Consider the following 22,279-nt stretch of genomic DNA (forward strand, 5'->3'; position numbering starts at 1 on the left):
CTTTTAATGAGTATTCTCCTGCTTTCTAAGAAACGTAAAGGTGGGGGTAGGTAACATTGGATCACATCCGGTAACAAACAATAGTATGCGAAGATATCGCATTTTAAGTTTTATGAATCATGATGTCATTAGATCTAGTTCTATATAGAGTTATAGATCTAGATTGACTAGATCTAGTGTTTATGAAATTATGTTAATAATATAACTAATGTAATCTAGAATCTACTTGATCTTTTCATTCATTTAACGTTATTGTTAACTTATTAGTTATTATTTCATCGTTACCTCAGGATCAGCTCCATCTTACTAGATAATACTAGATTAGAATATAATATATATTATAATTATATTATTATATAATAGTCTATTATCATAATTAGAATACTATCTTAGTATCAATCTATCTAAAATCTACTTAGAATGCTTAGATCTAGATCTAAAGATATCTAGTTACCTAGTTCTAGATGTCTACAGTCTATATTTATTATTCTATATGACCTTTGATCTATAGGCCTATAATTAAATCTACTGTTAGTGTTACTAATATAAATTAATATTATCTTATATTATATAATACAGTCGTTACTTCAAAAAAAAAGAAGATGATTACGTCCTACGCGTCATGCATTCAGTCATGCGTATTAACCAATGACTTAAATTCTGCCAAGTCACTGGTTTTCCTGGTTAGCTCAGGATCTATGATCTAGTAATATAGTGTTACACTGACTGCTGTATTATAATAATAATAATCTTTATTATCCGTAAGGAAATTTGTCTTACAATTTGTGCATTACACCAAACAAAAAACATTATAACTATAAGAAACCAAAGTGTACATTCACACCAGACTCACTCATAATTTACATGTGACAATGTCTAGGATAGCCTACATCTAGATTATAATGATTATATTGAGTCTAGAACTAGATTATTTAGAGATCTAGATGTAGACTACCCTTCATAAAAGATCTAATAATAAAATATGTAGATCATTATAATTTATCAATTAACTTTTAAATATATATACATTTTTTTTTAAACCAGGCATCTAGACTTCAGTATTCAACGTGGAGTGTCATCATGTCAGATAATGTGAAAGATGAGCTTTTTAAAGCCATAAGGTTAAAAGACAAAAATGCCCTGAAGCACCTGCTAGAGAACAAACGTATTCATCCGGATGTTCGCCATGAAAGAGATTTAACACCAGCCATCGTTTTTGCAGTGAAGTTTAAAAATCGTTATGCACTAGTAGCTTTGTTAAAGGATGGTGCTAATCCCAATGCTATAGACAAAGATGGAATGACTGCTTTGTTGTACGCATCTGACATTGGCAACTTGCATTACCTCCAGATCCTCGAGAGATTCGATGTTGATTTTAAAACGTCTGATAAAAAGGGGGCCACTGCGCTGATGCTGTCTGCCCAATGGGGGTACGAGGACTGTGTTCAGTTCTTTTTGAATAAAAATCTGAAAATTGACGCGAGGGACATTAAAGGACAGACCGCATTGATGTATGCAGCCAAACAAGGGAAAACAACATGTGTCCAACATCTTCTAAATGTTGGCGCTGACAAAAATGTGGTCTGTGAGAAAGGATACACTGCTTTGATGCATGCTCTTCAAAATAGTGAATTTCAAAGTGCAAAGCTGCTCATGGGTAAAGGTGCTGATGTCAATGTTGTTGGCCATGATGGGAAAACAGCCTTGACCTTGGCATTTCAAAATTGCCTGGGAGACTTTGCCTTAGTTGAAAACATTTTGAGACAAGGGGCAGACCTGAATCTTTCTGTGTTTGACCAAGAGCATCTGCATGAGATGATTGCAAGAGGTGAGCGTAAGGTGGTGAGATACATGATTCTAAATGGATGTCCCCCTCGTGACAGAAAGTGTAGTGAAACCTGTTTTAAATTCAACCACCATGGCACAGTTATTTCGCCTCTGAGTGTGGCTTTGCTTTCTGGGCATGATGATATCGCTCGCTACTTACTGATGAACAATTTCTTAACTACATATGACATACTACACTTATCTAGAGATCCTGACATTAGAACAAAATTGCAAGAGGACAGGTTTGTAAGTTCATTGGATGTCCTTGATCATCTCCCCTTACATGCTCCCTTCTCATTGTATACACTTTGTTTTGTGAAGCTTTGCAACATGTTAAACATTGGTGCCCCGCCTGGTCCTAACATTGAACGAGAACAGAGACTATCCTGTTGGAGGCTTCCTAGAGCCATTCAAACTGAGTTGTTATTTCATGGGAAATTCTCTCGCATTTGCACCAGCACTTGGGCTAATATTTCTTTGGATAAGCATCAGACAGTTGAAGCATGTGAATGTTTTGACTGTGATAAGGAAAGTAGTAATTTTAAGGGATTCAAAGTTGTCTGACCTACAAACTACTTTCAATCTTGAAGCAAGTTTGTGGATCAGGCTTGATAGTTAATTATGTTTTTAGGTACCACTTTATAAATTATGTAGTTGGATAGAAAATTAAGATTTGCAAGATTTAGAACAGATAAAGCTATGAAATGGAGAAACTTGTATACTTGTTTAAATTACACTGAATTACCAGTATACCTCTGAAATAAAGACGTTTGTGTTCTGTAATTGTTTTATAAATCCTTGTAAAATAAAATTATAGCTTTTATATAGCGCTACTTTCATGCTTATAGCATGCTCAGAGCGCTTTGGTTCAATCTCATTTGTGGACCAGTGGGAGAGGGGTATCTAGGAGTAGGTTTTCAGAGCTGCCTTTAGGCGCTCAGTAAACACAACTCTGCCCGAGTCGCTGTCGAACTTCGAGCCCCCTTCATAGGTAGCTGAGCCAAGTTCAAGCGTACTTAGCCTCTCAACCAAGCTTTTAAAATATAGTCCCTATTGGAACTGTCATGAAAAAACATCAATTTCAGGCTTTATTGGGTAATTAGTAGTAAAGTACTTTTAAGTTATCAATCCATCATTTTTTGTCATGGAATGTACCATGTACTTTTTTTTTTTTTTTAAAACATTGTTACCTAATAATTATGATAAGTTGTAGAAAAGGCTAAGTTATATATAAATATACATTACAATATATAACAAATAACCAGCCAACACAAAAAGGACATGAATTCAACTTTTATTACAAATGTCAATTTGTGAAAGAGGATGCATTGTACACCCGTTTTGTTTTTGTTGGTTTTATAGTTTATCACAGTAAAGATATTTTTTTGTTTACACATCTCATGTTCCATCCACATCATGCAATAATCTTGAAGCTCTTGAAACATATACACATAGTGAAACATATATACATCATTCTTTAGAACCTACTCCCACACAGCTCCTCTGACTACACTACAGTGACAACAATTACTGGGGTAAGGTCTCAAGCAGCAAAGAATTACAAAAAAAAAAAAACATTCAGTATTTTGTTAAATCATTTTCCCTTTTACATAAATCAAGCTATGTATGTTTAATATTTCATATGTATTTATAAATAAAAGAAATATTAAGGCTAAAAAAATAATGTTCAAATTGTTATATCTTTGTGCTAAAGCATGCCTCACTAAATGACTATTTAAATTGCACACTTGTATACCTAATTGGTACTGTTGCTAGGTTTGCAATCTAAAAGCTGTCTATTGGTTTGTTCACACCAAATCAAAGATGTCAAGAAATTAACAAATAACATTTCTACTGATGATCATTATTCATTATAATTCAAATGGTTGTTCACTGACAAAGAAATTGTTCTCATACAATTGAAATCACAACATAATGGTGTGCTCAGATTATAAGGGGGGAAAAAAAGGTGAAAATAATAATTACAAAAATCAAATTACTAACACATTTCTAAACTCTGGGATAAGGGGAAAAAAAAATTGATCTAATAATGAGAAAATGTCCCAAACATTAAAATAATAAATTTCTAACAGTAGGATAAAAGAAGGGAATTTATAAGGAAAGGATTTACTGGTAGTAAACTTGTTTTAAATCTATCTTTACAGTTATAAAAATAAGAAACATGCCAAGCACTATTACAGAGATTTTCCAATACAATATGAAGGTAAAAATATATTTCATAGTTATATGTTCACATCATTATTTAAAAAAAAATATTGCAAGAGAACAACTTTCTAAAGCATCTCACAACACTGAAAGACAAAACTATACAAACACTGGACCAAATACCATGACACAATGCTACTCAATAGAATGTTTGGGAGGGGGTGTTGGTTTCACCTTTAAGGGAACATGAACAGGCACTATAGATAGTATTTATACTGAACAAATGTCTAGCAAGTCACAAGATGAAATGCAGGCAAATTGCTACCTAAACATTTATTGAAAATATCACTAGACAAGTTCGATGTTACTAACACCACAGCTAGTACAAGTCCCTATAATTTATAATTTAAAAAAAAAAAAACAAGAATGTTTAAACACCGATTGCAGCAGGAAACAATTTTGTATTACCAGTTCTTACATATTTGTTCTTTGTAAAATGATAATTATACAAACGCTCACATTCAAATTTACCTGCTATCTTGTCTTATTATGAGGCTATTTTTTTCTAATGTTAAGCAAAAATCAACCATAATTTACATTATCTTTCTGTTACAACTTGGATATAAGAACAATTCCCAATATTTTGTATGTTGTAATTGGATAAAGAGGAACACCAAAGTAACAGGAAGATGGACTTATTCACAATGAGAACACTTCTGCCGATAGTAACACTTTTTAAACAATAATTTTTCTTTTCACCTCACTACTTCTAAATGTTCCTACTTTATTTAAATGATACTGCATGTTTGACATGCCCTAGCATCAATAAGTCAAGAGAGTAAAAGCTCCAGCAGCTGACAACTTATGTTCACTTTCAAAACACTAAAGATCTTGTGACCAGGCTGGAAATATTACAGAGAACTATAAAAAGAGCTCATACCAGAAAACAGAGCCCACATTATTATCATTCTAAATGCTAAATAAATGATCTAAATAATATACAAATGCCTTTTATGTGTTTTTTTTTTTTAGTAATGCATAATTCTGCTTCAATAATAATGAGCAAAAAAAAAAAAAAAGATAAAGGAATAAAAAAAAAAAGAATGAATTAACAATTACACAATTACATGGTGACATTTTAGTGCCTACTGGAGCTTTACTAAATTAGCTGGATTGCTTTTTGGAGCAGGAATCAGATTGTGACTGTTCCAGTTCTAGTCAGACACAGACAAGATGGAGCGATGATGCTGCTGGCACCATACTTGCATGGGTGCGTAACTAACAGATACTAGCGCCAAGGGGACGCATGGGATCTCTGTCATGTGACATCCATAGGGATGCCTGTATCTTTGTTGAAAAGAATCTCATCATGGTTGGACCTGAAATGAAAGAAAATATAAAACAAATTATTATATCGGAGACTGCAGATGTTAACTTATCTTATATCTAGTAAAGTAAAGATTTCAGCTCAGCAGTAAAAGCTGGCAAGAAGATACACACACACACACATATATATATATACATAGAGAGAGAGAGAGAAAAAAAAAAGATACTAAGAAAAGCATTGACAGATAGTAAGCAATAATGTTATAATATATTATTTACAATCAAATTTACAATTTTGAAAGGTCACTGTTTAGCATAATAAATTTTGGAAAACGGGGGAGTAGCCAATTCACCTATTTATTTTTTGAAGGACATATTTTTCCTCTGGTTTTCAACACTTTTCAGACTGAAATAAAATTCATGTGAAAACTATCTTGACTAGATCTAGATTACTAAAATCTGTACACAAAGAATAAAGATCTGCAGCTCAAGTTACTCTGTTACAATAAGTGGACCACAGGTGAGGGAGGGGTTTATATTTTAGACTGGTAAGGATTGGATTAGTCTTTATCAAATAGCTATAGGGTATAGGCAGGCTACAGACTAAATCAAGAAGTCCAGCGCATGTTCAGTTGAATCAAAGAGTGAAAACAAATGGTTCTTCTCAGCCTGAATAAAAAACAAAGACAGGCGGTGAAATGCTTGCTCTAGCATATGAGTGGTGAAAGGCGAGGTACACACATGAATGGTCAGTCAAAAAAGCCATCTAATCACGCAATAGCAATACCTAGACATGCTGCTTAAATTTTTTTACATGAAAAAAGCAAAAGAAAAAAAAAATACTGAGAAGAAATTTAAGGAGTGTAGTTAAAATTTTAGGAGACTTCTGATTTTGCTACGAAACCTGTATATTTTACAAATTGGTTACTTGTTAACTTAATAAAGTGTCCTTTATTGTTTAGATCTACATGACAACAACTGCCCCTTTTCTCATGATTAACCTAAAAAGATTTATATATCAGACCTGCCTACTGTTACGCAAAATGCATATTAGTTATGCAAAATCTCCCAAAAATGACTGCCAGTACGCAAATATGAATTGAAACTGTCATGTTACGCATTTCATATCCTTTTTTTTTTTACCTCTCTACACTAGCTTACGAGTGGTCACACTAAGCCGCCCTATAGGGAAAAAAAACAACAGAAAAGGTAGGGTGAACACATTATACCCAGATCTATACGTTGATTGGTTCTTGATAACAATTAGATGTAGCCTAGGAATGGAGAACGCGAGAGTGGTGGAGTGGCCGGTTGGTACCATTCAGTTAGCTACTACACCAAATTTATTAGAAGAAATTAATTATTTTGGAGCTTAAAAAAAAGTTGAATGCAAAACAAGAATTCCTTATTCCCGTATTCATTTTAATAAAAAAAAAATATCAAAGCTTTATCGATTCAAAACACATTGTAGATTTAGAGTATAGCTAGACATTACGCTACGATTCTCAACATTCTAGATCTAGTATGATCTAGATTATTTGTGTAGATCTAGATTCTTAGATTAATTATAAAGGTACTAGATTCTAGATCTAGGTAGGCCTATGAAAGTTTGAAGGGGCTACATCTGTAGCGGATCCACGGGATCGGTACGCCCCAGATCTAGATTTATATCTAATCATGACATCTAATCTATTCCAGTTAGAAGATGTAGATCTAGATAATTAAATAGTAAATAGAGTCTAGAAACTACTTGAGATCTATATAGATATAATTTATATAATTTAGGCTAAAATTAAGACATTAAGATTTTTAGCATATACATCTAGATTTGATGGCCTGTATTAATTAGAAAGGGAAATTATCTTCTTTAATATATAGCTAGATCTAAATATAATGTTATTTTGCTTTTAAAATAAATATCAAGCGTTACACATTCTGGTGCCAAAATACACATTTTGACCATCTGTGCTACACATTTGGACTTTATAAGGTAGGCAGGTCTGACATATGTTTTCTTTTTAAATGAAACATTTCTTCTTTTTATATTATTTAAACACAAGAAACAGTAGGTAGAAAAGTTAGCAAGCTAGTTTTCATACTAAGCTGACCATTTAGGTCAATGGAAATCTATTGATGACTTCAACAAATAGTATATTTTTTTGACTACATGATTTAAGAAATAAAATATAACATTAAATATAGCAAACAGTATTCAAGTTGTACAGGATTTAAACATATTTTGTTTTACAAAATATTTCAATCACAATACAAGTATTAAATAACAGGAATAATTTCTTACCTGAGAATGTCATAGTTGGAAGTGGGGGTGGCTGAAACAGGAAGTTTATAAAGTGTCCCAGCAGAATTTGCAGGGGTTGTGACTTTATTGTTTAATGAGCGCTGAAGCTGCAGAGATGCATTCCCTGTAAGAGAGGTAGTCACTGGTGTGGTATTAGCAGTAGATGATGATGAAGATGAAGCTACTGCAATGACTGCACTAGAAGAAGCTAAAGTAGATGCTGTTGTTAGTAATGATGTGTTTGCTGGAAAATTGAGTTGAAGCACATTTGCTGCAGGTGAAGTTGAAAGCCCACTGGATTTCACTGTCAAATAAATAGTTTATCATGATGAAAATAAACATTTTCAAAATTAAACATTTTAGCTCAATCACATTTACAACCATACATTGTTTTATAAAACTTGCTAGTATTTCAATATCCTAAATAATAAAGCCTAAGTAAATATGATTATGGTAAATATACATTAAAAAAAAAATTTCATCCCTTTTATTTTTAATCACAGTTATGGTCTAATATTTAAAAGAATAGTCTGGATGTTTTTTCAGGACATTACTATAATATTTTTTAAAAATTTGATGTAGCCAAAGAATTTGTGTGGATTGAAATGTATTTATGATACCAAAAATAATCAAAATCATTTATGGTCATGTTTAGTGTAAAATAAACACAATAGCTCTATTTGAACAGACTATTACAGCACGGAAAAACTTTGTTATCTCTTACAGTTATATATTTAAAACCAACTACTACTATTTACAAACCTAAGAATTTACATCAATACATAAGATGCTATATAAATAGTAAATTCGTCTCCACCCCCACCACCCAAATCAATGCTAAAATACTTCATAAACAATACCCACATGTCAAATGTGATAAATTTATAGTGTGTACTTACAATGTGAAGATGATAAAGGACCATTAGTTTTATGTGGCAGCAGAATGGTTGTCGCTGATGACAATAGTGACACTGTGGACGGTAATGTGGATGATGATGTGACTTGTGATGACAGGGGTAAAACTGGTGCCGATGGAGATTTGTGAAGCAATGAAATGGATGGTGAAGACAAGACTGTGTTGGCAATAAGTGGTAGTTTAGCTACTGTAGCACTGTCTGCATGAGTAACTTTTCCTGGAGTAACTGAGTTGCTCAAAGTTTTTCCATTGGTTCCACTAGAGTCATTTGACTTGATTAAAGAGAAACTAAACTGTTGCAAATTGGTCCTGCTTCCTACTGGGGAAGCTGCAGCAGCACTGATGCTGCCTGGTGTGGTTCCTTCCAAAACAGGCAGCGTTCCCAAGTTCGGAGAGTCCACTAAAGCCCGGACAGCAAATTCAGCACCAGCAGAGTCTAAAGTGAAATGTGAGTTGACATCAGCTGGCAATGTTGGCTGAAGGTCTAATGTGATAGATGTCTCATGATCCTCTTCAGTAAACAGTTTTTGCTGTTGTTCTCTTTGCATCTCCAGCAATTGTTCCCTATGGGACTGAAAACTTTCCACATCAAAGTCGGATTCTGACATGGAATATGAGTTGCCACTATGCCCACTACCAAAACCATTATTTGAGCCAGTCTGTGGGGAAGTACGCTTTGCTTCAGGAGGTGGAGTTTTGGGGCGATAATGAGGACTGTAGCAAATAAAATGGAAACAAAAAGAAGTTAGATTATAATAAACTTGTTGACTTAATGTTACAAGATTTATGAGCAATCTGATAATAGTTTTGAACTTACATATTATTCTCCCTAACATAAGTTATATAATCTGAATAAATGCTTGAATGGTGAGAATTGCAGCCTAAATCAAGTCGATCAAAAGTTTCATCCCAAGGTGTACTTGCTCTGTCAAAAATTACTCTGTTAAAAATAATAAAAGATGCAATGAGAATTTCTTTACAGAACAAAAAAGTGCTTTAAACTTTTTCAAATAATGAAAAAAGGTTTACCTTCCACCTCTACCTATCCTCCTGCGAGCATATGCCATACAACCTGTGGGTAAAGATGTGAGTGAAAAACGAAAACGTTTATCTCCTCTACCACCTTCTTCTGGTCCATGCCAAGGCCAATTCCCAAGACCATGCTGTAAAGGCTAAAAACAGTACAATTGTTTTGAAATAGTAAAGAGACTGAGCTTTAACCATAAATATTTAATTGAACTAAGAATTAAAACTAATTCATTAAGTCTACATTTTTAAAGCAATTTAAAAACAAGTAATGTACTGACCTGGTGATAGTGGCAATATTTTCGTCTTTTGAAAGCAAACATTCCATCAGGATCATTTTCATCCTCATGGTCTGACTGGGACATAGCCTATTAAAAAAAAAAATTGAATAACTAAAACTTTTGAAAATTCTTAATAAATTACAATAAACACACAGAAAAAAAAAAAAAGCACAGTGACATACTGGAGAGAGAATGTCCTCCTCTGAGCTATCCATAATGTCGATATCTCCACTGGAATGTTGCTGGTGCTGAAAATGGTGAACTGACGTATGGGATATGATTTGGTTCTGTTGCTGCTGTTGCTGTGCTTGCTTTCTTTTGCGATATTGCCTTTTCTTCCGCACAGGGGCAGTCTCCTCCTGTAATAAGATGGAATAAGATTTCACCATAAAGTAAACAGAAAAAAAAAACAACACTTTAATAACAAAATCTCTACATAGAAATATAAATGTAGAAAACTAGTAAACAATTATTTTTTTTTAAAAGACGATCATTACAAGCAAAAACAAAAAAAAAATTTAAAATAAAAAATTAGAGTTGAACTATACACAAGCCACTATTGAAAAAGAAGGCAATTAGGAGATGAGATATATATGAATACAAAAGCAATTTTTTTGGGAAAACAGTAAATAAATTTACTGACAAATTCGATTCTATCAATACTTTTAAGACAACAAAGTGGGTATTTTACAAATTTTGTTTTAATGAAATAAAATATTCAACAAGTCCATGATTATTTAGAAAAGTAAACTTAGAGATACAGAGTGGGGTTAATTATTGTTATCTAAAAGAAAAAAAAAGCAAATGTTTATACAAGAAAACAATACCAGAATTGTTACACCCCACTCATTTCTAAAGCAGAGGGCGTAACTTACCCCCTTGTAAGTCTGCACCCACTCCCCACGACTGTTGAGGGCGAAGGGAGCGACAAACGTCGGGTGTTTCTCTCTCTCTTCCTCCGCTTCTGCAAGCGCGTTTCCGGAAAAATCTTCCATTTCAATTCTGCGGGGTGAGTGAGGAAAGTAGCGTAACAATGCATATTTGCTTTGTTACTTACCTACTAATCTAATTACTATTTGGACATGTTGAGATCTCAATATTACATAAAATTCTTTTATATAAAAATTGTATCATTAACAAAATATTGTTTTATCTTTAAAAAATTACACACACACAAATACATACAATTTGAATATAATCTAAAGTTTCTTAAATATTTTCTATAACAACTACTGTAGCATATCAAATACAAATAGAATACCAACCTTTTTTCCAATATCTCTATAGTAAGCTGTAATAATTCTTTCTTACTTTTTTCTCTTCTTTTCAATAATTCTAGAAGTGTACTGCAATTAAATGTTAATTTCATAACAAATAAGGCTTAGTATTTTCAATAATGTCATTGATTAAATTGTGCGTGCATTATTATATATACATTTAAAAGGAAATAAAAATTATAACTCACAGAGTTTTTTGTAAATCCCTGCGCAGCTTCAGCATTTTCTCATAAGACACCTCATCATTTTTACGATTCTGAATCAAGAGAAAATAGTTAAAAATAAATGTAAGGAAAAAACAACAATACAACAATATGAAATGCTTACATACAAAAGTTTTTATTATTAAGTAGTTCCCACCTTTCTTGTTTGCATTTTTTCTGTTCGCCGTCTAAAAGCCACATAAGGATTATTTGTAGTTGTGCCATCTCGTTTTTCACACTTCACTGTTGCTATCAATGGTCGTTGCTAAAAAAAATATGAAGTTTGACACTTAAAATTTTGAGACAAAAGATTCTTTTTTTAACTAATGTGCAATAATAAAAATCAAAAATAAAATTTAAATTAAAATACAAAATGAATGGTTACCTACCATTTTCAGACGCTTATTTAGCCAGTAGTCATAAACAGCTATTATAAGATCATCATCTTCCTTGAGCAGAAGTTTGGCTTCTTGAAGTGTCACAACCTGATCAGGATATACATATTCATTAAAAGTGTTTTTTATAACCAAAAATGTGTAGTGCTGATATAACCTTATTAACTTATGAAGGGTTTATTGCTGGCCATAATATCAGCAGTTAGTCTGTTCTGTGGTGTTTTGTCAAATATAAAACTTGTCCATTTTTGTAAACCATGAAACTAAAATACACAAACTAGTCAAAACCTTGAAATTAAGAGCATGCCAGCTAAAATATTTTTAATTCGAATGTAAAAAACTAGTCAAAAGTAATAATAGTTAATAAATAAAAATAGTTTCTTCTTTTTGTTCTAATCAAAGGAAGCTTAGCATATTTTTTTAATCCCCATAAATAAAAAATTTGGGGTGGGGGTGGGTGGGTAGCGAAATAAATATATTAAAATAACTTTTCCAAATGGTATCACTTATAGAACATATAAATCTATATGCCCCCATATTGTTAATATGTAATTGATCATTATAATGCATAGAGTTTGTGTGTATTTATTGATGAAATTTATAATACAAGTGTTGGATTAGTCCAACGGGGAAAATGCAATCTAAATCTACTAATACCTGGAAATTTTAAACAATGATTTCTAGTGAGCAAACCCAAAAGGGGGAAAAATAGGATCCCCAGAAACCAGAATTATCAAGGTAAAAAGTAGCACCTCTGAACAGAACAAAGTTGTTTTTTTTTAGTGATGATCATAAAGCCCTCAAAGCATTTTTTTTCTTTTGTGAGCAAGCTATAAAAAAACCCCAACCATTTATTGGATGAGGATCTAAGCATCCCAGATGAATATGGGAAGGTCAATATATATGGATATTATTTCTTTGTCAAACAATGATCTAAATAGTTCTATGGCTGCAATCATTTTATACATATTTTAAAGGTTGAAATAATATTTTTTTTATATGGAGTTTATAAGATAGTCAGTAATGCTTAGTCCTATTCCTTTGAATGGGAGATATTTGAAGTACAATTTTCATATTTTATTTTACACTTAAATACATTTAAGTCCAATTATATATATATATATAATTACTTTATAATTTTACTATTATTATATATATTATATATCAACAATAAAAAATTCTTAGGGGTTTTTAGTTAGAAGTACACATACCTGTTGTCCACTGCCTTTTTCTAGTCTATCCATCATCTCTTCAAACTTCAAGGGGGTAATCTCCATTTTCTTACTTTGTACATTGAGCCAACAATCATCATCACTGTCCATGTCATAGTCCGGTATTTCTTGATCCATGCTAAAAGCTAAAGGAAAAATTAAAAATAATTATTTGAAGGAAATATTAACAACTTTTATAAAAAAAAAACTACACCAAATAATGTTTATTTTTCTGGTTACCTACCTTGAATATGAACATACTGCTTGGAAGGTTTATAAGTGTCTGGATACAATGCATGAAATCTTTCTGAAATGTCTTGTACTTCTGGAATGGGTATAACCAATGCTTCTGATGATCCATAGACCTGCTGTGCTGAGAGAGCCCGCTGAAGATGATGTTCCTAAAATAATAATATATAAAAAAAAAAAATAACCTGAAAACCGCATGGCATTTTAATATCTTACTGGTAAGGATAAAGAAAACAGCAAAGAAGTTCAAAATTTTTAAAATAGCAACGGAGTCATACACTCCATTACTTACACTGTCATATATGTAACAACAAATAGTATGGGTGCTTTAATGTAGAGATGAAAAAAGCAGGAGTATATTAAAACATTTAAGTGGAACAAATCAGATGTAGTTCAAGTTGTACACTTTTGTGCTCATCTTAAATTATAATTGCAATTGACCACATAGGTTTAACTTGAGTTCTACAAGCTAAATATATATATATATATATATATATATATATATGAATTACATTTTTTTGGATTTTTTTTTTCAAACATAGTTGTACACAGAAATATACAAACCTCAAAGTAAAATATTAATACTCAAGACTGAAGCTGTGGAATCGCCATTTCAGGCATAAACTCTCTAAAAGATACATAATTTAACTACTTAGCACAGTTTGTTATGGTTTTCACATCATTCAGCTTTGTGATAGATGCTTTTCAGTTTTGTCCTTATTTGTCAGGCTTTGTACTGTGTTTATTATCAGAATCAATAACCCGATTTTGAAGACTCGTATTGTGAACTTAGATTGTGTACCATAAGTCTACTTTTAACTAACTACATTTCCCAAACAGACTACTGTTTAATTAACTACATTTCTAGATGTGTGCAGTGTGTATTTTCTCGCCAGACCACTCAACACACAACAAACACTATCGCTTGGTTTTCTTGTCATGACCGACTACACGTAGTCTCGACTAGCCTTACACTGACCAGCTTGTTCGAATCATTCAGACACACGATCTATTTACTTCTTGGGATAGGGAGAGGCTTAGATGAAAATGTTACTTTTTTTTCTCGAGTTGGTTATCCTAATGCTTTTGGATCTATCTGGACTAGGCCGTCACTAAGCCTAACAGCTACTGTAAGAATGAAGCGATACGATTGTTTAAATCAAGTTTCTCTTTCAGTATTGTTTGGGGAAGTGACGCATGAAATAACTTAAAACAAAATCTCAAGGAATCCTGTTTTTTTTTTTGAGATGTCAAGAATTTACTGACTAATTTATTAAATATAAAATTTTCTAAGCATTTAAATAAAAAATGATATAATGTTTACTATTACAGCTTTTACGCAGAATTTAAATATGTCAATAACTCAAATTTGAAAAAACTATTGGAGTTTCCCTTTAACTTGCGTATTGCTGATATAGTGCATTAGAAACAATTAAAGAAAATAATAAAGTTATAAGTAAAGCGAATGCATGAATTCATGAATAAAAAAATATTATGAATGGACCTAAAAATAGCTAATTGACCTGAATCCAATTTGTGAAAACATTGGCTTGTGTATAGACCTATATTTAGAACCATGCGATATCAAGAATAGAGTTGCACTAGTGGCACTAATGTATGTAAAATGCTTTAGAAAAACCAATTTGAATATATTAATTTGATTAAAATATGAAATGAATAGACTATAATTAGTATGTTCATGTGTTAAAGTATAAAACTATCTTTGCGAAGACAAGTTCTATCATCTTAAAGTTGAATTAGAGTTTTAGACCTAGGAATAGAGAGATGTGTAACCTTTCGGGTAATGTGAAAGAATTTACATAAGGAATTCTAAATTCACAGATATAAGGAACGAATTTATGTAAAAATGCTTTTGAAACACAAATTTGATGTTTAATTTTATTAAAAAATGAAATCAATATACTATATTTAGTAATTTTCATGTGTCAAAGTAAAAAACTATCTGTACAAAGTGTAGTTCTTAAAATTAGATCTAGATCTAAATCCTTTCGATCTTTTCTAATATCAACATGGTAAACATGGCCTAGATTTATAAGATACTATACTTTCATAGAGTTGGGCAATTTTTTTTTTTTGAGGGTCTTAAGTTTGTTTTAGGGCTACAATACATACAGTACGGTCTAAGTTAGTACCCAAGGAACATTTCTGCCAAGTTTTATCAAGATTGGTCAAACGCTTTTGATTTCTATTCGGCACATACATACATACATACGCCTTACATTCTACTTTATAGTATAGATATATATATAATAAGATAAGACTAGACAACAGGTATTATATTAAAACAACAACAAGGTTTTGCTGTACTAAATTAAATTAGTAAAAGCTGTAAAGATCCACTGACATTTAACTAGATCTATATAATGTGTAGATAGAGACTCTTATAACTGGCGACAAATAGGTATTGGTTCACTTAAAAGAATATATATATCTCAAAAAATTCTACTTAAAATGTCACAATTTTCATTTCGTTGCACTTAGAAATGGTTAACTTCTAAATTGTGATATTTTGAGCTTGAAAGGTGGATAGTGTAATTTTAAAATTGTAGAGAATGTGTGAAATAATACACAAAATTGCATCTTTTAATGTAAACAGGAAACACCCTGGATAGTTTGAGGTAATACTGTACTAAAACCAGGAGTACTTGGAGTGATCGTTAAATGAACTTGTGTGTTACCCGTGCTTGTAATCGTATTCGCATTATCGTAGTCTGTGAATCGTGACCAGTCTGAGTCGTGTTTTAATGAAATAAAGCCTTGTTTCTAAGGTTATGAGTTGATTCAGTATATTACAGTACTGAACAGACATTTTTGTTGAAATGGGTTATCTTTTTATTTTACATTTACTTTGGTATTACTTAAATGTCACTGTAAAAATATGTCATAGTTGCATCAAGTGGTGTCCCACTCAACTTGGAATTTATTAAGTTTCTATCAATTGTAAACAAACTAAAAGCATTCTGCTCCCTAGTGTGTTTCTATTACTAAAAGCATCAATTATTACTATATGCAGAGTAATTTTTCTATAAAACTGTAAAATTGTATATAACTAGTAAAATAGGTCTTTGTGTCCTAGATATAAAGAACCTAAAACGTGCTTGACAATAGGGAAATATTTTTTTAAACAAAGTTATTGTAATGGAAATTACTTAATGGTATCTCTGATATTGCTCAGTGCACAAGTAGTGCCATTTTCTTGGGAAAGGCTACATAGTAATTAACAGGAGACATTAAAAGACATGGTATCACATATTTTTTTCACTGCAGTACCTCAAACACAGCATTATACCACAAGATCTAGATACAAGAAGTTTTCTCACCAAAGTTTTGAATTACAATGATTACGCTTATTATTCTCTTTTAGATCTAGAATACTTAGAATACTTTTTTAAAAAATCTGAGTTAATGTAAACCTCATTGTTTTATCATTGTTTGTGGTGCTCCACTGAACATTGAACTAGTCTTGATCTAGATATAGGTCTAGTGCAGTGATGCCCAACCTAATTCAACCTGCGGGCCATTTAAATTTCCGACACTCGTGTCGCGGGCCACATGACCAAAATGGTTCTTGTAGATTCTTAATTTCCTTTTCATAAAGGCATAAATGTTAAAGCTCTTGGTACCAATTTAACGTAGGTAAAGATACATTTTCAACCTTTTTTTTTTTAAAGGGGTGGGGAGATTTTCTACACTTTATACCGACGTTTCAGCGGGCCGGATGGAACCTCGTCACGGACCGGATCTGGCCCGTGGGCCGTATTTTGAGCATCACTGGTCTAGTGTAGATATAAATCTACTCTATATTTCAATTTATATAATATATGTAAATCTAGTTCTAAATCTTGTTCTTTGTGCATTGAAAGGCTCAAAGATGCACCTTTTAGTCTATGATAAGGTCCTGTTTAAGGCAGTTATGTCTATTATATTTTTAAAGGATTGCTGAAAACACACATACAAAGGCCTAGAAGGTACATTTGAGGTTAAAGAAACCTATTTTGTGACTCATTAATCAAAGAATAATTGGTTATGTATTTACAGACTAATAAAAAGTTGTATTTTTGCATGTATTGAAAAAAACAACTATATATTTCAAATTGGTGTCCCTTTGTAACACCTGCAACATCTTGTGATATAATAGCCATGCTACAATAAATGCTTGAATTATTGCAGCAAATAACAGCCTATATATTTAGCTATATTGCTAGTATTCTATTCTCTTATGAAAAAAAAATCTTATTTAAATATGGTGTCCCTTCAGATGCACCTGAAATTCAACAGTGGATACCCCCCTTTTGCCAGCACCGCTGAGGAAATTATGAATTCCGATTCATTTTATATTGATAAATTTTTGAAGTACAATGGCTGAAGAAGTGAATACACTTGAAATGAAACCAAAAACTTCCACTATAATATTTAGACCAACGTGACACTTTTTTTGATACCAGTACTGAAGAAACACTCATATATAGAATTTATTGTCAGGTAAAAGATATAATATATCTAGATGATTGTGGTATGTTAACTTGATCCCAATGTGTGAATGAGGGTTGGAAATTGCCTAAATTTATTTTACTATAGTCTTCCCTAATAAAAAACTATTGATATTTTAATTTGAAATTTTGTTTTTTAAGCACATCTGCACAACTTAGGCCATGTCATGCCCATAATCCCTCAATGGTTATTTTCCCTTTATATCTCAAGAGCTAAGTTATTAAAAATAAGGTCCATTCATAGCTCAAATAGTAAAAATGTATGCAATTTAATAAAAATCTGTTATAAATATGTATATATTTACAATTACTCTGGCCAATCTCAAATTTTCATATTCAACCCCACCTTCCGGATAAAGCCCAGTATTTTCCCAGGGTTGACATAATCAAACAGTGTTTTTAAGTTGTCTGCTCCACCAAAAAGTATTGTATTTTAGTGCTGTTATCAATTATTACTTGGTTATCAAATGTACTACAACATAAGTAATACACCATTAATTCTAATTCTATTTTTATTTGCCACTTATAGGTTTAAATAGTGCCTATAGATAATATTGTTTCAAAAGGATGAAAATAGAGCTTACAAAAACGTCTTAATAAATGTTAATACTTTCATAGGATAGTCCTATGGTGAAAGATTTAGTGTGATTTCATTTCATACAATGAAATTATGGAACAGACAACAACAAAAAAAAACTCACCATCACACTTATTTAGCATGTTAATATTTAGTGAGTGCATTATTATTATTTTTTTGCAAATATATAAATTAGGGTCTAAGTTATATTCATAATACAAGATGTTTTGTATTGTTTAATTCTACTAAAGACACAAATAGACATGCTGTCCACATTCAGTCTTCCTGTGTTACCATTTTCATTAGCTTTTTCTATCCAAGCCATACCAAATTTTTAAACAATATAGAAAATCTTTTTTTATATCAGTAATTTTTTTTTTTGTTTTCCAAAAGGATTTTGAACTTAGCTTCAAAGGTTTGTAATTTTAAACATGCCCAAATAGGAGAGTGGATTGGCTTTAAGAAGTTAGATCACAGCCTTACTAAAACACACCCAAATTACAAGGAGCCATTCAGGATAAAAAAAAATACCTTTTCTGTTCACCCTTACAATTGAGGCCCCTCACCCCTTAACACACTCTTCTTATTAAATCAGTTGTAGCCTTAAAGAATACATTTTCTTTGCTTTAACTTTAATCATAGTAACACTTCATACAACATTTGCAAGCTAACTTATTCAGCCCACCAGGGCAAAGAAACATTCCATTGTCTTTTCACAGAAAAAAAGTCTCCTCTTCCACACAAACAACATCAGTTGTAGCTCAGAAAGTAGAAAAGAATATATGTAATAGTACTCCTCCCTTCCTTACACATTTTATGACCTCTTAGGATAAACATCTTTACTTTTCTTTATCAAGTCAAACAGCCTAAATGTAACCCCCTTTCCCTTACCATTGAATCTCCTCCTGGTGGATATACTGCAATTAGGCTCCCTTCACAAATAATAATAAGCCCCTAATTTGCTTCTTCCCTTGGGCTCTATAATACACACAATTTTTTTTCTGGTCCCTAAGTAAAAAATTTTGCTTGTTTTTATCTAGTGGAAAGTGTCTTAGTGGAACACAGTCTTAAGTTAAAGACCTCAAACACACTGGCAGTTCAAGCGTACTTTTCCGTACACACTGGTCTTAAACGTATCCATAGATGCCATTTATACACACATCATTTGTAGCCTGTAAAATGCATTTACTTTGAAAATAATATTTTTGATTGCCTCTATGTCGGAGAAATAGTGATAAATGAGATAGGGCTTCACCTAGTAAATACACACATGGATGACATACAATATTACATTAAAAAAAAAGAAAGAAGCTCTTGACATTCTTGTACTTGTAGAAATAGGTATTAAAAAACATTGTTGAATACAAAAAATGTAATAAATAATACATAAACATTAAAGTGTAATTTACAAATTAGATCAATTAAAAACACAATCTTATATTATATTACAGACGCTACTTCAAAAAAGAAGATAATTACATCCTACACATTTCATGTGTCAATCTAGTCATGCATGTTAATCAATTACTTAAACTCTGCTAAAAAAATCAAGCCTGAAGGTTAATGAGGAATGCATTATTTCCTGTGCCTGTGGCTTCACAACAAATATCACTAGTCACTACATAATAAATCATACTACTCTATAGTAGCTATACTTACTCTACTACTACACTTACTATAGTTATACTGACTAGTCACTTCATTCATTGATTGATTACATTATTACATGATTATGAATAGATTTTGTCTTAAATTCTAGAATCTAGATCTATAACTAGTAACATATAAAATAAAAAAAAAATGATGTTTCATGTTTTGAATGTTTATTTGTATTCAGACTAGATTAGATCTACTTATTATTTATAGACTGCCTAAGCCTAAGAACAATAATAAACAATCATAATGTAAGGCCAGGTGATGGTCCAATAGAATAGATCTAAATCTAGGTCAATCGGTCCATTCATGTCATATGACGTCACCAAGGGGAATTCCCTTCATTGAAACGGCATTGACAAAGAAAATTAACTTTTATAGATTTATGCGTGTTCTAAAACGTAAAAAACATTAGATATGTATAACACATTGATGTGAGAAGGGAAGATAGTGCTTTCAATGTAGAATTAACGGCCAAAAATCAAGACAAATAAACGTGTATTTCTAAAATTCAATATGGCGGCCAACTTTCTGGCGCACACTTACAATTTGATAATGCTTACCGTTTCTTCTTCTTTCTCCATTCCGGTCGGCATTTGCGGAACAGATCGGTTAATCTGCGCAAAATCTTTCATGTCTGGAATTTCACAAGCCTTATAAACAGGCATGGGCTTAGAGGCGTCCAGCGCCCGAGCCCTAAACGAAACCTTGCTCATCGTCCTCGGCTAGGATATGCTAATGAGATAGTCAAAATATTATCCTGCCAAAGCGGGCAAAAAATCCCTAAAAAGGGCCAATAAACAAAGTAATAGATATCAGAACATCAGTTCGACATTTTTATATCCTTTTAGAATCAATACAAACACAAATGAGTCTATCCTACGTCTTCAAATATTTCACTTTCTGAACAATTTTTCTGATCCATCATGGCGGCTTAACAAACCCATCAAGAATATCCCAGCATGCATCGACAAGACTATGCGCGCGCAATCTGCCCTTTGTAACATGCCAAGAGAAAAAAAAATGTTCCAAGGGACATGACCAAAGGTTTGTTTTGGTCACAAAACAAGCACAATATTTTACTTCCCTTTAAAACAAAAGGGGGGAAAAAATTAAAATAAAATCAGAAACCCAATATATTAAAGGGAAGGTTGATATGCAGTGCTATTTTAAATCGGAGGCACTTGTAAATAAAAAAAAAGGGAGGGGGAGGCGGCTGAAATGAGATTGCCCCAGAAAGAGAAAGTAACGGTTGTATTGTTAAAGAAAATGTAAGCATAAATGATCAAATCTTAAATAGCTTTATTTTAAAGATGTGGTTGTAAAAAAAAAAAAAGGGAGAGCCGGTAAAATGAAATGAGATTACCACAGCAAGAGAAAGTAACGGTTGTATTGTTAAACGAAAATAATAATAATAGTAATAATAACAACTAACCTCATAGATACCTTCAAGGCCCTTAACATTCCTAGGAACATTCTCGTTGCCTGTCAAAGGGCGGTACTGCTGCAGACCTGCCACATCACCAGGAAATTCCTCAGTGGAAACTGATAAAGGGACTACGATGAATTTTGTTTCCCTTGAACGAAACTCGACCCTGGCTGCGCCAGAGAATGAATATTTTTTCTTTTCTAACATAATAATAATATTTCTTCCCTAAACTAGCTGATAATGGTGCTGACAAAATTCAAAACATTGATAGCACTAAACACGGCTCCTTTACCGACTACTGCGCGGCGCTTTGGTCTGACCCTCTACATTACAACGTACAGGCTGACTGGATCGACGAAATCCAAACTACAAACAACCTAATACCAGAAATGTCTGATGAGGATTTCACAGCGAGGAAGTTTCAGCCGCTATATCAAAAACTCACAACTGGACTGCTCCTGGGCCGGACAATATACACAACTTTGGCTGAAAAAACTTACAGCCATACATGTACCTCTAACATCAAGTTTTAACGAGTTCATATCAGAACCGTCTTCAATGTTGTTAGAACTCACTGAAGGGAGAACATCTCTCTTCTCCAAAAAGGTGATCCGAATCAACCATCAAACTACCACCCTATCACTTGTCTGCCAGTTGTGTATAAACTATTGACTTCACTTTTAAAAAGTAAAATGTATACATTTTGCTCTGCCCATAAGCTACTAGCAGAGGAACAACAAGGTTGCATTGAAGAGTCGATGGGCTGTAAATTACAGCTAACTATAGATGGTATTATATTGCACCAAGCTAATAGAAGAAAGAGAAATTTACACATGTGTTACATCGACTACAAAAAAGCTTTCGATTCAGTTCCGCATGATTGGCCATTAAAAACCCTGGATATTCATAGAATCAACCCAAGAATAAAACATC

At 32.4% G+C, this 22,279-nt stretch overlaps 2 protein-coding genes across 2 annotated transcripts; one reads left to right on the plus strand and one right to left on the minus strand.

The window, feature by feature from the left end:
* The first annotated feature begins 82 nt into the window (after nt 1–82).
* Nucleotides 83–3,317, plus strand: LOC106068613 (serine/threonine-protein phosphatase 6 regulatory ankyrin repeat subunit B-like). Its single transcript, XM_056003834.1, has 2 exons — nt 83–210; nt 1,045–3,317. Exon 2 carries the CDS (start codon nt 1,081–1,083, stop codon nt 2,389–2,391), a length of 1,311 nt encoding a protein of 436 aa, XP_055859809.1. The 5' UTR covers nt 83–210; nt 1,045–1,080; the 3' UTR covers nt 2,392–3,317.
* On the minus strand, nt 3,106–20,886 carry LOC106068612 (enhancer of polycomb homolog 1-like). Its single transcript, XM_056003833.1, has 15 exons — nt 20,481–20,886; nt 13,172–13,328; nt 12,928–13,073; nt 11,711–11,806; nt 11,479–11,586; nt 11,307–11,374; nt 11,107–11,187; nt 10,717–10,843; nt 10,024–10,200; nt 9,842–9,928; nt 9,564–9,706; nt 9,352–9,474; nt 8,518–9,248; nt 7,619–7,922; nt 3,106–5,372 (listed from the first exon to the last, which is right to left on the minus strand). The coding sequence occupies exons 1-15, from the start codon at nt 20,631–20,633 to the stop codon at nt 5,312–5,314; spliced, it is 2,562 nt and encodes an 853-aa protein (XP_055859808.1). The 5' UTR covers nt 20,634–20,886; the 3' UTR covers nt 3,106–5,311.
* Nucleotides 20,887–22,279: the final 1,393 nt, after the last annotated feature.

Source organism: Biomphalaria glabrata, chromosome 11 (genome assembly GCF_947242115.1).
Source record: "Biomphalaria glabrata chromosome 11, xgBioGlab47.1, whole genome shotgun sequence".
In the NCBI taxonomy this organism is placed as follows: Eukaryota; Metazoa; Mollusca; class Gastropoda; family Planorbidae; genus Biomphalaria; species Biomphalaria glabrata.